General features: G+C 38.5%; 1 protein-coding gene across 1 annotated transcript in view; it reads right to left on the reverse strand.

The window, feature by feature from the left end:
- GABBR2 (gamma-aminobutyric acid type B receptor subunit 2) overlaps positions 1-18332 on the reverse strand; it is a 488838-nt gene that overhangs the window by 145610 nt on the left and 324896 nt on the right. Inside the window, exon 12 of the mRNA XM_054817640.1 lies at positions 10362-10469. Coding sequence (XP_054673615.1) covers positions 10362-10469 — 108 coding nt within the window. The remainder of the gene's footprint in view (positions 1-10361; positions 10470-18332) is intronic.

Genomic DNA, 18332 nt, shown 5'->3' on the forward strand with positions numbered 1-18332 from the left:
TACTGGAATGAGCTCTGTAAAACACAGCGCTACCAATGCTGCATGCAGGGTGAGGGGGCTGAAAGCAGGGCTCCTGAAGATGCCTCGCACACCCATCACAACCCTGCTCTGTCCTTGGCAAAACCATTGCAATAATGCAGCTCTGAAGCAGAACTCTTCACCAAAGCGTTAGTTTTTGAGAATGAGACGTTGAGATTCAATTATTTTTTACTTCTGCCAGTGACTAGCAGTTTGTCGTAACATAAATTTACTCTGAGAAACGCTGTTGGTATATCTCTAGCAGCAATTCCAAAAGGCTTGCTGATCTGCCCCCTCCACGCTCAGAAAACCCAGCTTTCCCTCTCCCCAGCCTTCACTCCCACCCACCAACACTCCTTAAGTTCAGTACATTCACTCCTTGGGAAACACCAGATGCACTGAAGGAGTCTTGACTCAGATCTTGTGAATCCAACGGTTTCTCTGTCTGACAAAAGAAAGTCATGAGCAACCGAGGCTCCTTACAATCAAATATACCACACTTCTTTCAGAGGAAGATTCTTATTTTTTCCCTTTTTCATCCTCCTTCTAGCACACAGTAAATCAGCCTTGGGAGAAATGCATGGTAGCTAATAAAATCCATTTTTGCGAGTGCTCCTGACTCCTTGCTGACGCCAAACTCTCATACAGCAGCATCTGTGAGTAATATTTTCTACCATCTGTGATTGGATAGGTGAATCTGTCTCATCCTGGCAGATCTGCCCACTGTTATAAATGCCATTGCTACCAGTCTGGACTATATATCTGGATATGAAGCTATCTGTCCTCAAAACAAATTCACTCAGAACAGAAACTGGTAAGTCATTTTCTCCTCAGCAACATTCTCTGTATGAGAAAATAAAATTTTTCTGAAAACTTGTGACCATGAAGACAAGTTCAAGATCAAAGTCCTTATCTTCCATGGATCTTGCGGTCTGATCATAGGAGATATAAAATTTGTCTAAAGCTCTGGGATGAAGTTTCTGCTCAGGAAGCTCTTGGGGATTTTCTAGAACTATCACAGGCTGTAGTACCTGCCACGGCAACTTCAACTGTCCATTTGGTTATTATCTCACAGACCTTTTGTGGGGCTTTTTTCCATTTGCTTTCTAAAGCTCATCCATTGTACCCTGCAGCACCCTCTCCTCAACCAGCTTATGGGATCACCCGCCAATCTGGCAAACAACAACGATTAAACATTAGGCTTGCTTTCTGTAGTTAAGGCTAAGGCAAACATTTTGTTATTTCTTACCTTATTAGAAACCAACTCTGCAAATGTATATGATGGGGACCTTAAAGCTGACCAAGAACAAGGAGTTTTATATATGAAGACTTACCCTTTTCTCCAGGATGCAACATTACCTTGTACTCTCTGAGTTCCACAAATAGCTTTCCAGCATGCACTGAATAGTTCATTCCCTCCTGTCTTTTTTTCAGTTACTTTCTTTGTTACCAGGAACAAAGTTCTACTACCTCCCTTAGTCAGAATAAAATTTCTTTAAAGGAAGATCTATTAGTGTTGTTGGTTGGTTGGGTGTTTTTGTGTTATTCATCGAATTCTTAAAAGCATAGCAAGGCTGGGAATATTTTTATATTTATTTATAGGTTTTGAGATAAATACATATTTACTTTTTCCTTGAAAATTTAGATTTTTTTTTTCTGTTTAAGAAGGCAGTTCTGTTTTTTCTTATGTAGCTCAACCTCTTCTAGTCTAGCTAACAGATCTGTCCCTTGCCTTCTGGCACTAGTTGGATAAACATTTAATGCTATTCAGTAACTTTTTTTTTTTTTTTTTAAGTTGTCCCTTCCCCAGACTCCCGGGATGGAAGCTGTAGACAGAAACCCTCTTTAAAGGATCCTTCTGTGAAGCCTCCTAGACCTTATTCCATTAAATGAATAGCACTGACAGCAATTATTGAAGCCCTCAGAAATCTGAAACCCAATGTTCCTCTCTCTGGTACATAAAGAAATCATGCTGATAGGACACCTCCCTCTGAACTGGAGGGGAAAGAGAAAAAATAACAGAGTTGGGGGGAAAAAAATGATAAAGTCTGCAAGGCTGGAAAAAGGGACCATATAACTACTCCTAAAATTGCCTTCAGTATATTCTCTCAATTGCATAAACTACTCTTTCATTCCTACCAGTATGATTAACTGGGAAACACCTTAGGGTTGCTCCCCTACATTTAGTGAGTCAGCACAGGTGGGATGGTGCCGTGGGGTTGGTGGTACAGAGTCAGTGGTAGATAGGTGAACTTTGCCATACTTGGGCCAAGGGAGATATTTATCTTTGAATTATTAAAGACATTAATATTTCAGAGGGCTATTCTGTAATATATTCTTAATTTCTATTGTGCAATGGAATGAGAAAAAAGGACTATTGAAAACACATTATGCACTTGTTCCCAATAACTCCACAATGTTTTTTCAACAGCTGTTATGAGTATTTCCTATAATAGGTTCTATGATTAGTATTGGGAACAATTCTCACACTGCAATTCCATTAGTTTTAATGAGTGAATGCTAACATTTTAAAAAGCATATTTTGTAGCAGCAAGCTATTTTGACCAGTAAGTCAGTGGCAGTAAAAAGCTAAGCTTAAGACATTTTACTCTCTTAGAGGTGTTTTGATTAATTTGATGAAAGATTTGTATATCTGCTTATAAATTAAAAAAAATAAATTTGTTTTCTGTGAGGATCTACAGTCTGAAAACTTGATGATTTTTGATGCTTTCAAGGGTAATGGAGTGCGTGGTACTACTGATAATAACGGACAATTGGATATGACCAAAAAGCTTGGGTTTGACAATTAAATAGCTGCAGTCACTAGCCTGCTAAAGCACACATTTCTAGAATGTGTCTTCTTTGCTGACTCATGCTCAATAAATGTAGAGCATCTTTGGGCAGACTCATCCTCTCAATAACTGCATTGCAAATGTGGACGTGCTGACTCTACGCCTCCCTGCCAGGAGATGCTATCCATTTAGAAAACATCTTTCCCCTTTTCCAACTCAGGTAAAAGACAGTTGGAACATCCTAGCGGGGGATGGTCCCTAGGGGGAGCAGAAGATAGAAATTTTACAGAGGTTAGAGAAGGGGAAGGAGGCAGTCACAGCTTAAAGAAATTATAAATTTCCTCATCTTTGAAAGCCTGAGCCTCAATCATGGCTACAGTGCGTTGGAGAATTGGAGAGATTATTGTTTTGCTTACATTGCTAATTCAACCTCAGGGAGCACACAGAGCGATATAACATGGCTAGTTTCACAAAACTCTCTTGAAAGGAAAAAAATTAAAAACACTGTAGTCTTAAAAACCCAAATGGCACAAAGAATCAGACTCGACAGCGTTAGAACCAACCATTCTTGCTATACAATGTTTTGGAGAACAGCCTTAGAAACTGACCTCAGCATCATGTTAACTTCTGCACTCTACTGTAAGTAAAGCTAGGTATGCTGCCTTGGAGCTGCACATCCCATCAACAAAGCAGGTCAAATTCACCTTTGAGAGAAATGCATCTGCTGAGCCCAAGATTGCATGGGCCACAAGTGTGGAGGAATTTCTGCCAGGAATGTGAATTTTCATCTGTAGCGCTAAAAGGGATCCCAATCTTTAGGGAAAAAGTGCACAAAGGATTTGAATGGACTGGAAGAAATGTTCTGATTTTGTTTGAGATAACATTAAAACATCTAGACTCTAATATTTCCTTTAATGAACAATTCTGTGGGAAAGCATACTACATCGTTACCAAATAGCTGGGGACATCAATGCACTTGATTACATTTACAATCTAATTTCAAGCTATTCAGGAATAAATTGCCTCATACTGTATAGCGACATGTTCTTTATTTCTCTGTCATCCATTACTCTCATAATACATAGAAATTATGGTTGTAGCACTGTTTATGAGCAGTTATGTTTTCATTGTTTTCATTGCTGCTGAGGTTTAGCCTTATCAAACTGTACCACGCAGAAATTTACATACATAAATTACTTCCAAAGCAGATTTTTCTCCTAGATGTACAGTTCATTAGCTCAACTTCTTTCTGTGACAGGAGCTTGAGATTTAGCTCCCCGATCCATATTTATATGAATGTAAATTTTAGAAATGTGATTCCTATTGTATCCTGGCTGGCATTTTGGCTGATCAGCTCTTAGGAAAAACAGGGTGCTTATTTTACATCTAAATATGGATTCTAGGATTACACTGACTATTTTCGAAGCTTTGGACTTAAAATTTATAGTTATAGGTATTTGGAGAAAAAAGTAATAAAATAATTTGGTTTCAACTTATATCGCTTTAGGAAGTACTATGTCTGTATATTAATAACCCATGAAGCTATACCTGAATAATTTACACTGCACTGTAAGTATCATGGATTACTTGGTCCAGTGGTAAATACTCATAATGAAAAAAAAAAAAAAAAATCCCAAACATAAGCAAATTTCAAACCCCTGTCGTCTTTCTTACTCTCAAAGACTGAACAATAATGCTGAACATTTCTTTAGGTATCCATATGCTGGTTCACTTTCAGCAGATGGCCCCTAATAGATTGTTGTACTGTTGGTATGGTTACCCAAAGCAAATTTTTGAATCCTGTCTATTTTTCAGACTTATGATCTCTCATATATACTTAGTGAAATACATGTGTATCCTAGGGGAAATCCAGCATATAGTTTTTTGTTATACACACAAAAAGCTCTAGCTAGATTGAAAAAAATGTCTTGGAAAAGTATAAATATTTACAGTCTGAAAACTGACCTGGAAAAACATTTTATAGCAGCAGTTACAGAAAGAAATGATTAGGTAATATGATCTATATTTATGCTAATACAGAAAGAACTACATCTACGAAGGCATTTGAGTAAATAAAATGTGGCCTGTGAGGTTCTGACCTAAACCCTCTGTCAATTTAATCTAATCTAATCTAATCTAATCTAATCTAATCTAATCTAATCTAATCTAAACTTTGCTTCGTCCATTTTTAAATGAATAAGATAACAAGTATGTTTTTTAAAACCTCTTTAGGACATTTGTGAGAAAGATTATAGATTGTAATAAATTCTAAGTCCCATAGGTGACTTGAAAAACCTATAGAAAAGTTTATAACTAGAGCTTACTCTCATTTTATAAACTTTCTCGCAGAGGTTTCCGGATGAGGGGTGGGGATAGCAATAACCAGACAAGTCGTGAGGGGAAGGCAGTAGCACATAAGCTCGTAAGTGTGTGGCCTCCAGCTGCTTTCTTCTCTCTGTTTGGGTTTTGTTGTTGTTGTTGTTGTTTTTGTTTTTGTTTTTTTCCCCCAGGGACACTCCGTGCAATTGCAGGTACCGACAGCTTCCCTGCAGCTGGTACCACGGGGTGAGAGCACGCAGCCAGCCGCTGCCCGCCCCGACTGGAGGGGTCAGGGGCTGCTCAGAGCAACCCAGGTGCTCCGCTCCCCAAAAAGAGCATGGATGGTGTCTTACCCCTTCCAGTCTTCCACACACCTGAGTTTATGGACCATTAACTATATGAATTAAGGAGGTGGGGTGGCCAAATTTGTGTTAAAAAATGGAGTGGGAAGGCAACGAGTTGAAAAGTTTGAGAATTCCAGCTCTGCTTCACTCAGGTAACACATTTGCTTCTCAAAAAGAAGAGCTATCCTTTTTCTGAAAACTGTGCTCAGAGAGATTTCTAAAGCATAACAAATAACTCTGGCAACTAATTATTTTTGTTCATGTTGGCACTTAACTGTCTTATCCATGAGAGCACCTTTCTCAAAACTCCTACTGCCTTTTTCATTATATATATTTTTTTTTCTGGTTTAAGTGAAAAACACTGCAACAGAAAACTGCCTCTTTTATTATACAGTCCTATTGCATGCCCAGAGCAGATTCACTGTGTCTGCTCCGTGACACTGGCATCCTGTTGAAAACTAAGGCTGCACTGGTGTCCTAATAATGCAGACAGGGGGAACAAATGTACATTGTAAAGATCCTAGTATGCTGTACGTTTTCAAAGATTCACTTTTAAGCGACAACATAAGCCTTTTAACATTTTAATGAGCCCATTCTTTTTAAAGAAAATGAAAAGAAAGCGAATTCAATTATAGAGAGCTGCACACATCAGCAAAAGGAACCTTTAGATCTTTGCACACCTCATCGGCTTGAGCTAAAAGAGTAACCAGTAGCTATCATGAGCTGTACAACAGCATAGCGGGAAGAGAAGGCACATATTTTGCCTGTAGGTTTTACAGATACATAGTAATAGAAAAAGGAGCAGTGAAACCCTCAAATCCTCTGTTCAGTTTTTATGCTCTGCCCACACTTCTGTGCAACCATTCCAGCCAGTCCTAATTTCAACTTTTTCTTGCCTCTTATTCCTTTTCCACTCCCATGTTCCTTTCCCGGACTATGTCCCTACTTTTCAGGCCTGCCATCCTGCCTTTAAATTTCAATCTTAGTCTAATTTTAAACCAGACCTAGTCCCTCAGATGGAGTTTGTCACTTGAATCTCAAACTCAGGCTCTATGTTTCACCATACTTAGCTTTCTTGACCACTTCTTAGAGCCTTCCCTGCCCCATTCAACTCTTTGCTGGCTCTCAATCTTATTTTAACTCTCCAGGAATTCTTATACAGTCTCCCTGCTCAACTTCTTCTCCCAGTCTATAATCCCAAGATTCTCCCTATTCAAATCACTGCTTTGAATTTGTTACTATTCTGGTATTTGTCAAAAGTAAATGGTCTTTATTTGGCATACTGGAGTTGTGCAGGAGTAATCACTACGTGGGACTGCTTTAATGCCCCCTAAAACCTAAGACAATGCAGTTCCTATTAAAAAAAACAGCTTCACAACCTTCTAAATTTTACCAGAAGGGCTGGCTTCTTCAAACAGTCCAGCTAGCTAAAGCTTCTCCAGAACACCAGATGCTCTCCTGCCACTTATGTTCTCCTCTCTCTCCTCTTATCCACTGCCAGTCTTCCTCTGCTGGTGAGGGAAACATAAAAGCAGTCCCCACCTCTCACTGAGCAGAAGATATTCTGCTGCCCAAACCAACAGAAAGGAGATGTATCTAAACCAGAAATGCATCTCAATTATAAAAGTGTTACAGTTCTTTTTAATACTAATTCTATTCCACTTTCCATTATCTCTACCAACCTCCTTAAAACTCAAAAATAATTTATTTCCCCCTACTGATTTTGTAGTTTTCATTTGACAAAAATTGATTCCCTTGCATCCCTCTGTTTCAGATCCAGCTAAAATTAATACATTTTTAATTTGTTTCCTTTGAGCCCTAGCAAGATCAAAGATGGTAACAGAGCTTTGGGAATCATGCAAAAATTGTCAGTTAGCAGCCTGATAGCAGAAGGAGTGTATTCTGAATTTTGTTTATTTCTTTCCAATAACAAAGGACTAGATGTATAAATGGGTGAAAATAAGAGAATTGTGAGAGCTTTATAAACAGAAGTTAACAAAAAACTTCACCTAATTCAAGACATCCTATATAATTTAGTTCCACTCTCCACTGCACTAAAATGGAGCGATAGTGTATTATTATTTAAAATTCTATAAATCTCCTCACGAGGAGAGAGAAATCTACTCATCTTTTCACAAAGCTATGTTGTACAATTAAGATAGGTGTCCGGTAAAAATTTGGAAGAAAGCTCTCCCTATCTGATGAAGATAAATAGATTTACTCATTATATTCTTCTCTCCCTTACTTAATACCCACTTCCATGAAATGAATGAACCAACATTTTTCACTGGTTGGAAACTTTTCCTGATGAAAATATCCAGGATGACAGGCAAAAGTGGTATACCTAAATGTCAGAGTTTACTGTCATATGTAGGTGGAAACTGAAGCAACCACAGACAAGTAGGATCCACAGCACTTAAATAATATTGGAACTCTGTACTCCTCATATTGAAACGCCAGTCTGCTCTGTCATGGCACAGCTAATTCAAAAAACACTAATGTGCTTTTTCATGCAGCACTACCTTTGTTTATTTGTCAGTTTAGATATTGTTTGTGAAAATGTCTATTGTCTATGCTTCCATAGATACAAAATGCTTTGTCTGTGAACTACAGCTACTGAAAATGGAAACGTCTTTCTTGTAAGACATAAGTAAAGAATGCCACGTTTTTCAATAACCTCTTAAAAACTGTTTTAGCTATCCTCGCAAATCAAAGACAGAAAATGTATGTCTAGTAAACATTTATCATGGATAGCTAATCTGTTTTGCATTAAGAAAACTGTTGTCTTTTATGATTCATGCTTGTGTTCTAGAATGGGATATCCAAATAAAGCAAACCAAGATAATTCTGTGGAACAGCCATTCTTTAAAGTTTACAGAACAAAATGCATTATTTACTTAATTTCAGAATATAGAATAAAGTGCCCTAATAGCCTTGATGTTTCCAGTATCACTCAGAGCGAAGCATCTAGATTTCTGAAAGTTTATCTCCCTTATACTGGTCAGTATGTTTTAATTGATCTTAAACTACTTTTAACATCCAGTTGTGAATAACCGATTGCAATCTGCAGTTGTTGATGGGCCTGTGGAAGAACAGGCACCATACAGAATTTAAGGATTATGTTTTAAAAACAGACAATGAAATTGAGTAGCAACCTGAAGTTCTAAAATGAAATGTTTTCTAAAAGACGATAAAGCAAATACTTAGCGACAGTCCACTGAAGTATCTGTTCATTCCTATTTGGAATAGTATGTATTGCAGAAATGATAAAATTCTCAGGATAATAAAGGTTCTTAAGTAAATGCCTTTATGTGTTGCACTGACATTATCTTGTGTAACTTCACTAATTCACAAAGATTTGTACCAAGATAGCTGAAAACATCTTTGCAATATAAAATTTCATTTTTCAAGAAGGTAAGATATTGGCTCAGCTTTGAGTGAAAAGTCTTTAATACAGGAAGTCTAAGATTTTTGAAAAATATATACTGGACTCTGGTAGCATAAACTGATATATTACAGTGGGCTCTTTGCTCAGGTGCAGAAAGAGTGGTCTCCACTTCCCTCCGTCCAGAGTATCCCATTTCTAGGACAGAAATTTCTTATAATTTTACTTGATTTTAAGATATTTGTCATTTAGTCTTCATTATTTTTTGCACTGAATGATATTGGGGACTTAATTAACAAATATGTAAGCAAACCCGACATGACCAAATAGTAGAGGGAAGTGCTAGGTGGTTGTGTTGTTAAGATGCCAGAGCGCTAGGTCCAGTTCCAGCTGTGGCACGCGCTTCCTCAATAACCTAAGACACAAATCCTCTCAGAAACTGAGTTAACTCGCTGTCTGTCTAAACCCAAACCATTCCAGGGATAGCTGTGTCTCCTGGTGACAGCAACTCCCTGCATGCTGCAACTGTAGAAACAGTAACATAGTTGTAACAAAACCCAAGCCAAACAAACAAAAAAACCCAACAAAAAAAAAATGCAGCTCTTCTGTGAGCACGCAACAGAGGTATCTGATGAAGTTTTGGAATATTGTTCTACTTATTTTGGGCGTAAATGACTCTTTACTGCTTATTAGAATAAAATTATTCAGCTGCATATAGGAACTGCATTTGGCACTACTTCTTATTTCTATATTACTATAATATTATTTTTTTCTCTGTTTCATGCACATTTCTCTTAATGTTTTTTCTACCAAAATTATTTCTATTCACCAGTTTTCCCATTTTTAAATAAAACCATCTGACTAAAAGCACTTCATGTGCTAAAAGAAGCTCCATGGGAAAAATATCAAACGAACAATCCAAAGTGAATGTGAATGAACAATCCAAACATGAAGTGCTGTACTACTCCTAAGCTGAGCCTAATTGTTTACAGAAAATGCTCTGTACCAAAAATGCTGGAGATGACTACTGTGGTTCAATTCTGATCACTCTTAGGGTAAGCTTATGCAATATCAATCAAAATTAGAAATAGTGTTTAAGCAGCATTCTCTCTTGCCTCCTCTTACCAACCCATCAGAAACTTGTGTGGTTAACCTGCATCCCAAACAGACATATACAGAAAACATTTCATAACAGCTGTGAATCTACCAGAAGGAGACCTCTGGATGCTGAAACAACGTACTAAGTAAGAGTGAGGATCCAAATTCACTTTGAAAGTTTACAGCCATCTCCATTGTCCACCTCTCATTAAAAATGACTGAAGGGCTGCTGCTCGACTCCGACTCTCAGAGACTAAAAATGAGACCAAAAAAACCCCAATATCAAACCATTCAGGATGTTTGAACGCATGAACAGAGTCAGCTTAGGTATGGCCATCCAGGAAAGGTAACAAACCAGAAAATTATATTAACAGAGCAACAAGAAAAGAGTTTACTTCCCCTCACCTTTTTCTTCATTTTTACATTTTTGAAAATTGCATGAACTCGCCACGTTTTTGCAAACATTGCTCCAAATGCAGTTGTGTATCCCACTGTAAGAATCCATGTTCGGACCTAAATATATATATATAAAAGAAAAAAAAAAAGACAAAGCTGTTTAATTTTCATTAGACAATGTGGATATCATTTCAGTCAATTTTTTTCTCAAAATTTTGAGAAAAAATATTCAAAGAACTTCACAAAAATGTTGACATCTCAGAATTGTTTCATTCATTGCTTTCTTGCTTTTTTTTCTCCTCCCTCCATCCCCTTTCCAAATATAACAAGTCTGGATTCTGAATTAACAATCTATCCCATATATAAAAACACAACACAGTTACAATATTGTACATTTTTTTCACTTTTATTGTGTTCTGTGCAGGCAGAAGGAACTAGTGGAGGAAAACAAGAGACTGAGACTATAAAAACTACCCAAGGAACCAATATTAACAGCAACATTTTTAACAGAATTTAAGAGTGAAATCGAGGTGTTATTCAGACTAATTAAGAGGGAATTGTACTATGCGAGGTGTGCATCCCTTAATGCAGACCCTGAGCATTCTGAAAAGAGAAGAAAAGCTGACTTTGAAATCATCATGAAGGCAAAATGGCGAGACAGGAACTTAGCATTGGTGGGCGGGCCTCGAGGACAAGACCTGAATCAAAGATAATACCCGCAATATGGGTCTAAGAAAGAGGAAATGGTGAGCTTACAGAGAATGACGGAGTAATAGGACTGTGAACTGGCCACAGCTTTGACATAGTCCTATCTAGACATTTTCCTCATAGTGAGCTTCCCAGACAAAACCAAAATATTTTTGAACTAAAAAAGACATGATGCCTTTAGAGAAAAAACTAGAATGACTTCTTTTTTAATAGAAAAAACTCACATTGACCACGGAGGATAGAACAGAAGTTACAAAAGCTTCTTGTGCAATTCCGCACCTGCCCATAGCATCCTTGCAGGTAGGTCCTCGCTTTCAGACTTGGTTTCAGCTAAGCCTGTGACTTTCAGAGCAGTAGCAAGCTCTGCACGGCCCCCTCTCATTCTTCAGAAGTTTCTCTTTTCATTACCCTGGATGAAGGTCTGGCTGTTTGAAAGCTTGTCTGCCCTGAAAAGACTATTTTCTTCCCCCAAAAGGGACCGGAGACTACAGAGCGTAGCAGGTGGAAGACCATGTGAGAGGCACAGCAGGTAGCTGGAAGCCTACAGCTGAATCTGAGAGCCTGAGAAATCACAAGGAGGAGGAAACAATCTCCTCCTCCCTCTAGAAACTCCACCTGGGGCAGCTGTCGAAAAGGGAGACTGCACAAATGTGAACAAAGAAGCAAAAATAAAATGCACTGTATATTGCAGATGGAAAAACTGGGGGAGAGACAACAGCTAAAGACAGGGAAGGCAAAGCTAGAAAAGGGAAAAAGAAGCCTTCTTTTGGCCTTCTGGACCATGCATCTTTGGCCAGCAGAGCTGGTTTTTGATATAAAAAAAAAATCTCATTTGTGGAAGCCAGGACATTCTGAGAGAGGATTTTGAAAAAAAATCTTTAGATGACCTAAAGGCAATTTTTTTCATTGGAAATCAGCCTAGTTTCACATCTGACTTCTGGAGAGTTAGGGATTTTTAATTTGTAACTTTAGGACATGCATATTGATGAGAAACTAGGTGCAGTAGTAAGGTACACAACTCGGGATCTAAGATCAATTTAGGAATAATCTAAATGTTTCACTTCTAATACATGTTATCCAGTTTTTGCCTTTACAAACGTCTTCAGAATTTCCATTTTTGTATTCAAAATGTATTTTTTTCCCCAAATTTTCTGTAGAATAGAAATTCTGATTTTTAGTAAGCATAGTGACTAGGTATCAAGGTGGAAAAGAAAAGAAAGATACGGCTCACAAAAATATCGATAAAGCAATAAGAGACATAAAATTACTAGTTTCTAAAAATAAATAAATAAAGAAGACATGTATGGTCATTAATGGTGAATTAGTGAGAGAAAAGTACACCCAGAACAGGCACCTTGGGTCTTGGCAAAGAGGAGCGTATGCAAAGGGACACCCAAAATTGTCTGAGAGGGCGTATGCCCAAAACCTGATAACACTGTGCACCACACAGGGACACACACCTTGAGCGTGCACGTGTGAACTCGGGGGGTGCTGTCTCACTGGCGTGGGCGTTACCAGGTTGCAGAGACACACACGAAGGTAGAGACCCCACATCTCCTACGGGATGGGTGAGTATAGGGGAACCCGCACCCCCAGAAGAAACCCACGCGTCCTGTGAGCAGGTGTCTGCATGCAATTCAGCGTGTGCGTTATTAGAAAATGTTGGGATTACATAGAGAAGACCGTTTAGATTTTCGTATGTATATATTTACTTTTTATTACCGCCTAATGTTTTGGTTTATCTGTTGCATTGGTGATATTGATCCTGAACGTATAGTTCACTGATTATGGTTAATCTTGCTATTAATAAAGCCTGTGCTACCCGTACTACATATAGGGCTACAGCTTGATATATCCTTACTAGACAAAGGGCGGGGGGGAAGGGGTCTCCCCAGATCCTCACGTACCAACGGCAATTAGAGTCAAACCACATGAGTTCTGCCAATTTCTGACATACTTGAATGCAGTATTGAAAAAGAAACCCATAACCAAAAGAAAATGGGAATAGATATTTAGGTCAGCAAAGTATTATTTTTAACTTAAATATTTTTTCAAGTCTTTGCTCATTAGCCATTATCATACTTTATGCTAATAACTTCAGTAAAACCAGAGTTAGATCAACTCTGAGTGATTTAAAAAATACATTTCATATAAACATGTTCATATTAGCCAGTTACATCTTTTTTTTGACTTCACATGAGTTGAGCTGTGATAACCATACTTAGCATTCAGTCTTTTTGCTGCTATTAATAAGTATTCAGCCTTTTGTGTACAGTTTAGTGATATATTTGGCAAACAGATACATGGTATTTTCATGTCTCTAATAAGACTCTGTTTTGTTCTCAGTGAAACAGTAATTGCCTCTTGGGAATAGTAATAAATTCAATTATGCTCATAATATGTTTCTAACCCAATATTCAGAAAAATGTTATTTCTAGCATGTTTGGTTCAAAAAGTTTTATGTATTCCTGACCTGGATTGTGCAAATTAGAATAATATAACTATTGGCTATACTGGAAACATCTAGCTTAAACATACCAGGAGATTTTGTCAAAATGAGATCGCTGTTGCTAAGAATGAGATGGTAAGTTTCAGATGAAAATAAATTTTTAATTTTGAAGAAAATGACCTTGAATTTGTCTGCTCTAATTCATTAATGCAGGCAGCAAAATGAAAAATTTAGAAAACAGCAAAAGCCTCTGAAATTCATGTATCTGCCCATTTATATTCTTAAATGTATTATACCTCCAAATCTCAGTCATTTGAAAGAACATGATAAAAATAACACCAGTAATTGGAGACCACGACCATGATGTTATATAATCGATCAGTAATTCTCTCATGTCGGAAGTTTTTAAAGATGCATTTCGACAGAAGCAGCTGAGGAAGATCTCTGTCCTGCCAGAACCCACCAAATGAGCAGGAAAGACACCTCCGTAGAAGACAGGAAACTTGCATTCGAATCCCTACTCCAAACAAGACACAAAACCTGAAAATATTCCTAGGCTCCTATAGAAGGATAATGTGTAACAAGAGCTACTGTTTATCATTTTCCTAAAAGGTTAGGTCATTACAAAATTCCTCATGCCTTCACTGAACTTTAGGATATACCTTCAATTATCTGCTTCTATTTCTTGGTTACTTCTTTTTTTTGAATAAGATGCTTTGACTAATTTAATATCTCCTATAACTTTTTTGTTTTCTGTCATTCAAAGACAACCTGCAACTGTCAAAGGAGATAGTACTGTTTGGTGTACAACAATCCAGTATGTCTATGCAGCCACTAAAATGCAGTTTCCTAGTTCTTTTTTCTTTATACTTCCTACACTATTTTGGTTCAGGGTCTATTTTTGAAAATACTAAGTATGCACCCATGATTGCAACTTGTGGTTTTTATAAATTACTTAATAGAAGTTCTCACAGGTGCATTATTTGTGATAACTGAAAAAGCTAGAAATCATTTATTTAGTGGACAACACAGTTGATGACCACCAAACACTGAAAGTGTCTCCACAAAGAAACAGACCATTCTGGGTCATTTTCCAGACTTGGAACAGATATGATGTTTATTTAAAAAAAAAAAAATCCACCTTTGTCAAATATTAATGTTTAAACAAATGTTGGTTTAAAGGCTCAGCTAAAGAGTCACTGCTTTCAGCTTGCAGGAGCATTTCTTTCCAACTTCCCTTTGCAACAAAAAGCTTCTGTTTTAAGCCTATCCTACTCATAAGGTGCTAAAGATCTTTTATTTTTTTAAGTAAGACTATTTTTCCATCATCTAATAAGCACTGATAGCCTACCAGCTTTATATAAGTTACTTCCATTTGAATCGTATTTCCTCTCAACTTTGAGCTTTAGCTGGCTAGCCTGCGTTTTGAATGCTGCTGTTTGATATCTTCACACAAATCTATCTGCACCTTTCCCATCACCTTGTTATGCAAATGATGAAGTGGTTACTATTTATATATCTGTGTAACAGACCTACAAAGTTATTTGATATAACAACTCATTATTAATTAAAGAATAAAAGAAGCCATCTAATGGTGAAAAATTAGTTAGTAAGGGGAAATTAGTAAGTTGTGAAAGCATCAGAAACATTCTGGACAAAGAAGTAAAAGTCTCCTTTGTACACTCTAAGAATGAAGCTTACAAAGAAAAACACTATTTTAGGTACTGTTAACTTTCAGATAAACAACAATATTACTTGAATTTATTTTAAATAATTTATTTTAATACAATTACAATTGAATATAAAGTTATAAAATAAGGTTATCTTGGAAAATGGACTGACTTGATGAAAGGTAAAAAGTTTCACTTTTAAAGAAGTTCCATTATTTTCCAGTATTTGACCACCACTACATATGCATTCTGGCAGTCTGGCAAAGTTCCCGCTGACTGGAAGAGGGGGAACATAACCCCCATTTTTAAGAGGAGAAAAAAGGAAGACGCAGGGAACTACAGGCCGGTCAGTCTCACCTCCGTGCCTGGCAAGATCATGGAGCAGACCCTCCTGGAGACTATGCTCAGGCACATGGAAAATAAGGATGTGATTGGTGACAGCCAACATGGCTTCACTAAGGGCAAGTCGTGCCTGACAAATTTGGTGGCCTTCTGTGATGGGGTTACAGCATCGGTGGATAAGGGAAGGGCAACTGACATCATCTACCTGGACTTGTGCAAGGCATTTGACACTGTCCCGCACGACATCCTTGTCTCTAATTTAGAGAGGCATGGATTCGATGGATGGACCACGCGGTGGATAAGGAATTGGCTGGATGGTCGCACTCAAAGGGTTGTGGTCAACGGCTCAATGTCCAAGTGGAGAATGGTGATGAGTGGCATTCCTCAGGGGTCGGTACTGGGACTGGCACTGTTCAACATCTTTGTCGGTGACATGGACAGTGGGATCGAGTCCACCCTCAGCAAGTTTGCCGACGACACCAAGCTGTGTGGTGTGGTTGACACGCTGGAGGGAAGGGATGCCATCCCGAGGGACCTTGACAGGCTGGAGAGGTGGGCCTGTGCAAAACCGCATGAAGTTCAACAAGGCCAAGTGCAAGGTCCTGCACGTGGGTCGGGGCAATCCCAAGCACGACTATAGGCTGGGTGAGGAATGGATTGAAAGCAGCCCTGAGGAGAAGGACTTGGGGGTATTGATTGATGAGAAGCTCAACATGAGCCAGCAGTGTGCGCTTGCAGCCCAGAAAGCCAACCGTGTCCTGGGCTGCATCAAAACCAGCATGAACAGCAGGTCGAGGGAGGTGATCCTGCCCCTCTACTCGGCTCTGCTGAGACCCCACCTGGAGTACTGCATCCAGCTCTGGGGGCCCCAGTACAGGAGAGACATGGAGCTGTTGGAGCGAGTCCAGAGGAGGGCCACGAAGCTGATCAGAGGGCTGGAGCACCTCTCCTATGAGGACAGGCTGAGAGAGTTGGGGTTGTTCAGCCTGGAGAAGAGAAGGCTCCAGGGAAACCTTATAGCAGCCTTCCAGTACCTGAAGGGGCCTACAGGAAAGCTGGAGAGGGACTGTTTATCAGGGAGTGTAGTGACAGGACAAGGGGTAATGGGTTTAAACTGAAGGAGAGTCAATTTAGATTAGATGTTAGAAAGAAATTCTTTACTGTGAGGGTGGTGAGGCACTGGAACAGGTTGCCCAGAGAAGCTGTGGGTGCCCCCTCCCTGGAAGTGTTCAAGGCCAGGTTGGATGGGGCTTTGGGCAATGTGGTCTAGTGGAGGGTGTCCCTGCCTGCAGCAGAGGCATTGGAACTAGATGACCTTTAAGGTCCCTTCCAACCCAAACCATTCTATGATTCTATGATTCTATGATTCAGAAGACCACACAGTCAGGAACTAACAAGGAATGCCTGGGAAGGTACCGAGCTCATGAAAGCAATAATAAAAATTTCAAATACAGTTGATCAAGAAAGTGAGGTATGTTACTTGTCTGTTAAGTTGAAAGGAAAAAAAAATTAACAGCCTTCTGAACTGGATATACTACATGTTCTCTTTTTTTTTTTTTTTTGTCTTCCGGCTTTAAATTTGTTATACTAATCCAGTTTACCAATATCAATCAAACAACACGAAGACGGGAATAAAGACTCGGAATGAAGAATAAAGAAAACCAAATATCAGCACAAAGAATTTCCATGTGTTGCATAAAAAGCTACAAACTTCTTATCACCTCTCCAGGTGACCTTTTTTTTTTTTTTTTTTTTTTTTAAATAACAGTCATTTGAATGGGATAGTGAAACAGCTCGGTTTATTTATCAATTTCTTCTTCACTCAGCAAAACTTTTAGATTACGTTCCTGCAGAGGAATCACTCAGATTTAAGGTTCTTAAAAGCATCACTTTTACCATCTCGAGACCTCAATTTTAATGGATTCTTAAAAAAAAAAAACACCACCACTTTCAAATCCGTCTTTCATAGGACTTGACACTCCAGACACTCTCCAGCTTACTTCATGAGACTCAGACTGATTCATTTTGGGAACATCAATAATTAGCCAGTTTTGGACATGTACTGAGCTGGAAGCTGCAGTTCCCACAGGGTTGGGCTGCAGCTGAACACTAGTTCTGAGCAGCCTAGTGGCATCTTCGTATTAGACTTAGGCACTGAAAAGTGACAAACGCGAGAATAAACCATGCTGGGGGTTTAGCCCCGGAGAGCACAATTATCTTTAAGTAGACAATTCTGTTGATTTCTGTGGACTACTTATGAGTTGAAAATTAAGCACCTTCTATTTTTCTTGGCCAACTGGGGGCATAAAGGATAATTATGATGAACAAAAGTGTGTTATCTCAACAAGTCTTCACTAGAGCTTGATCTTGTTTTTATTAACCGTGGCAAAATCCCCAGTGTGAGCACAGGCTGGCCCCAAAGAATGAGTTCATCCATTCAAATGATACTTTTCTCATTTATATCAAACATTTTTTGACACGTGTTTATGACTTTTAACTCATTCTTTAAAATTTGTGTGGCACCAGCACAGTTCTTATAAAACCTAAGTGTCAATAACATTAGAGAATTGAATCCTGCTGTTTTCACATAAATTAAGTACAGTGGTTCTTCACATGCTGTGAGATCTCCTGTAGAGATTTCTTAATATATTTCAGACCATTTTTCAGAATTAATCCATGGGTAGTGTAGAAGATATTACAATTGCTCCTGATTCTATAAGGGGGCTTTAAAATCTGGCTGTTGTCCTACTGAAGGAAAGGCAAAATGTTCTAAAAATATTGCCTTAATAAATCTCTGGCAAGGTTGTGGTG

This window comes from Grus americana, chromosome 2, assembly GCF_028858705.1.
Source record: "Grus americana isolate bGruAme1 chromosome 2, bGruAme1.mat, whole genome shotgun sequence".
NCBI classification, from domain to species: Eukaryota; Metazoa; Chordata; class Aves; order Gruiformes; family Gruidae; genus Grus; species Grus americana.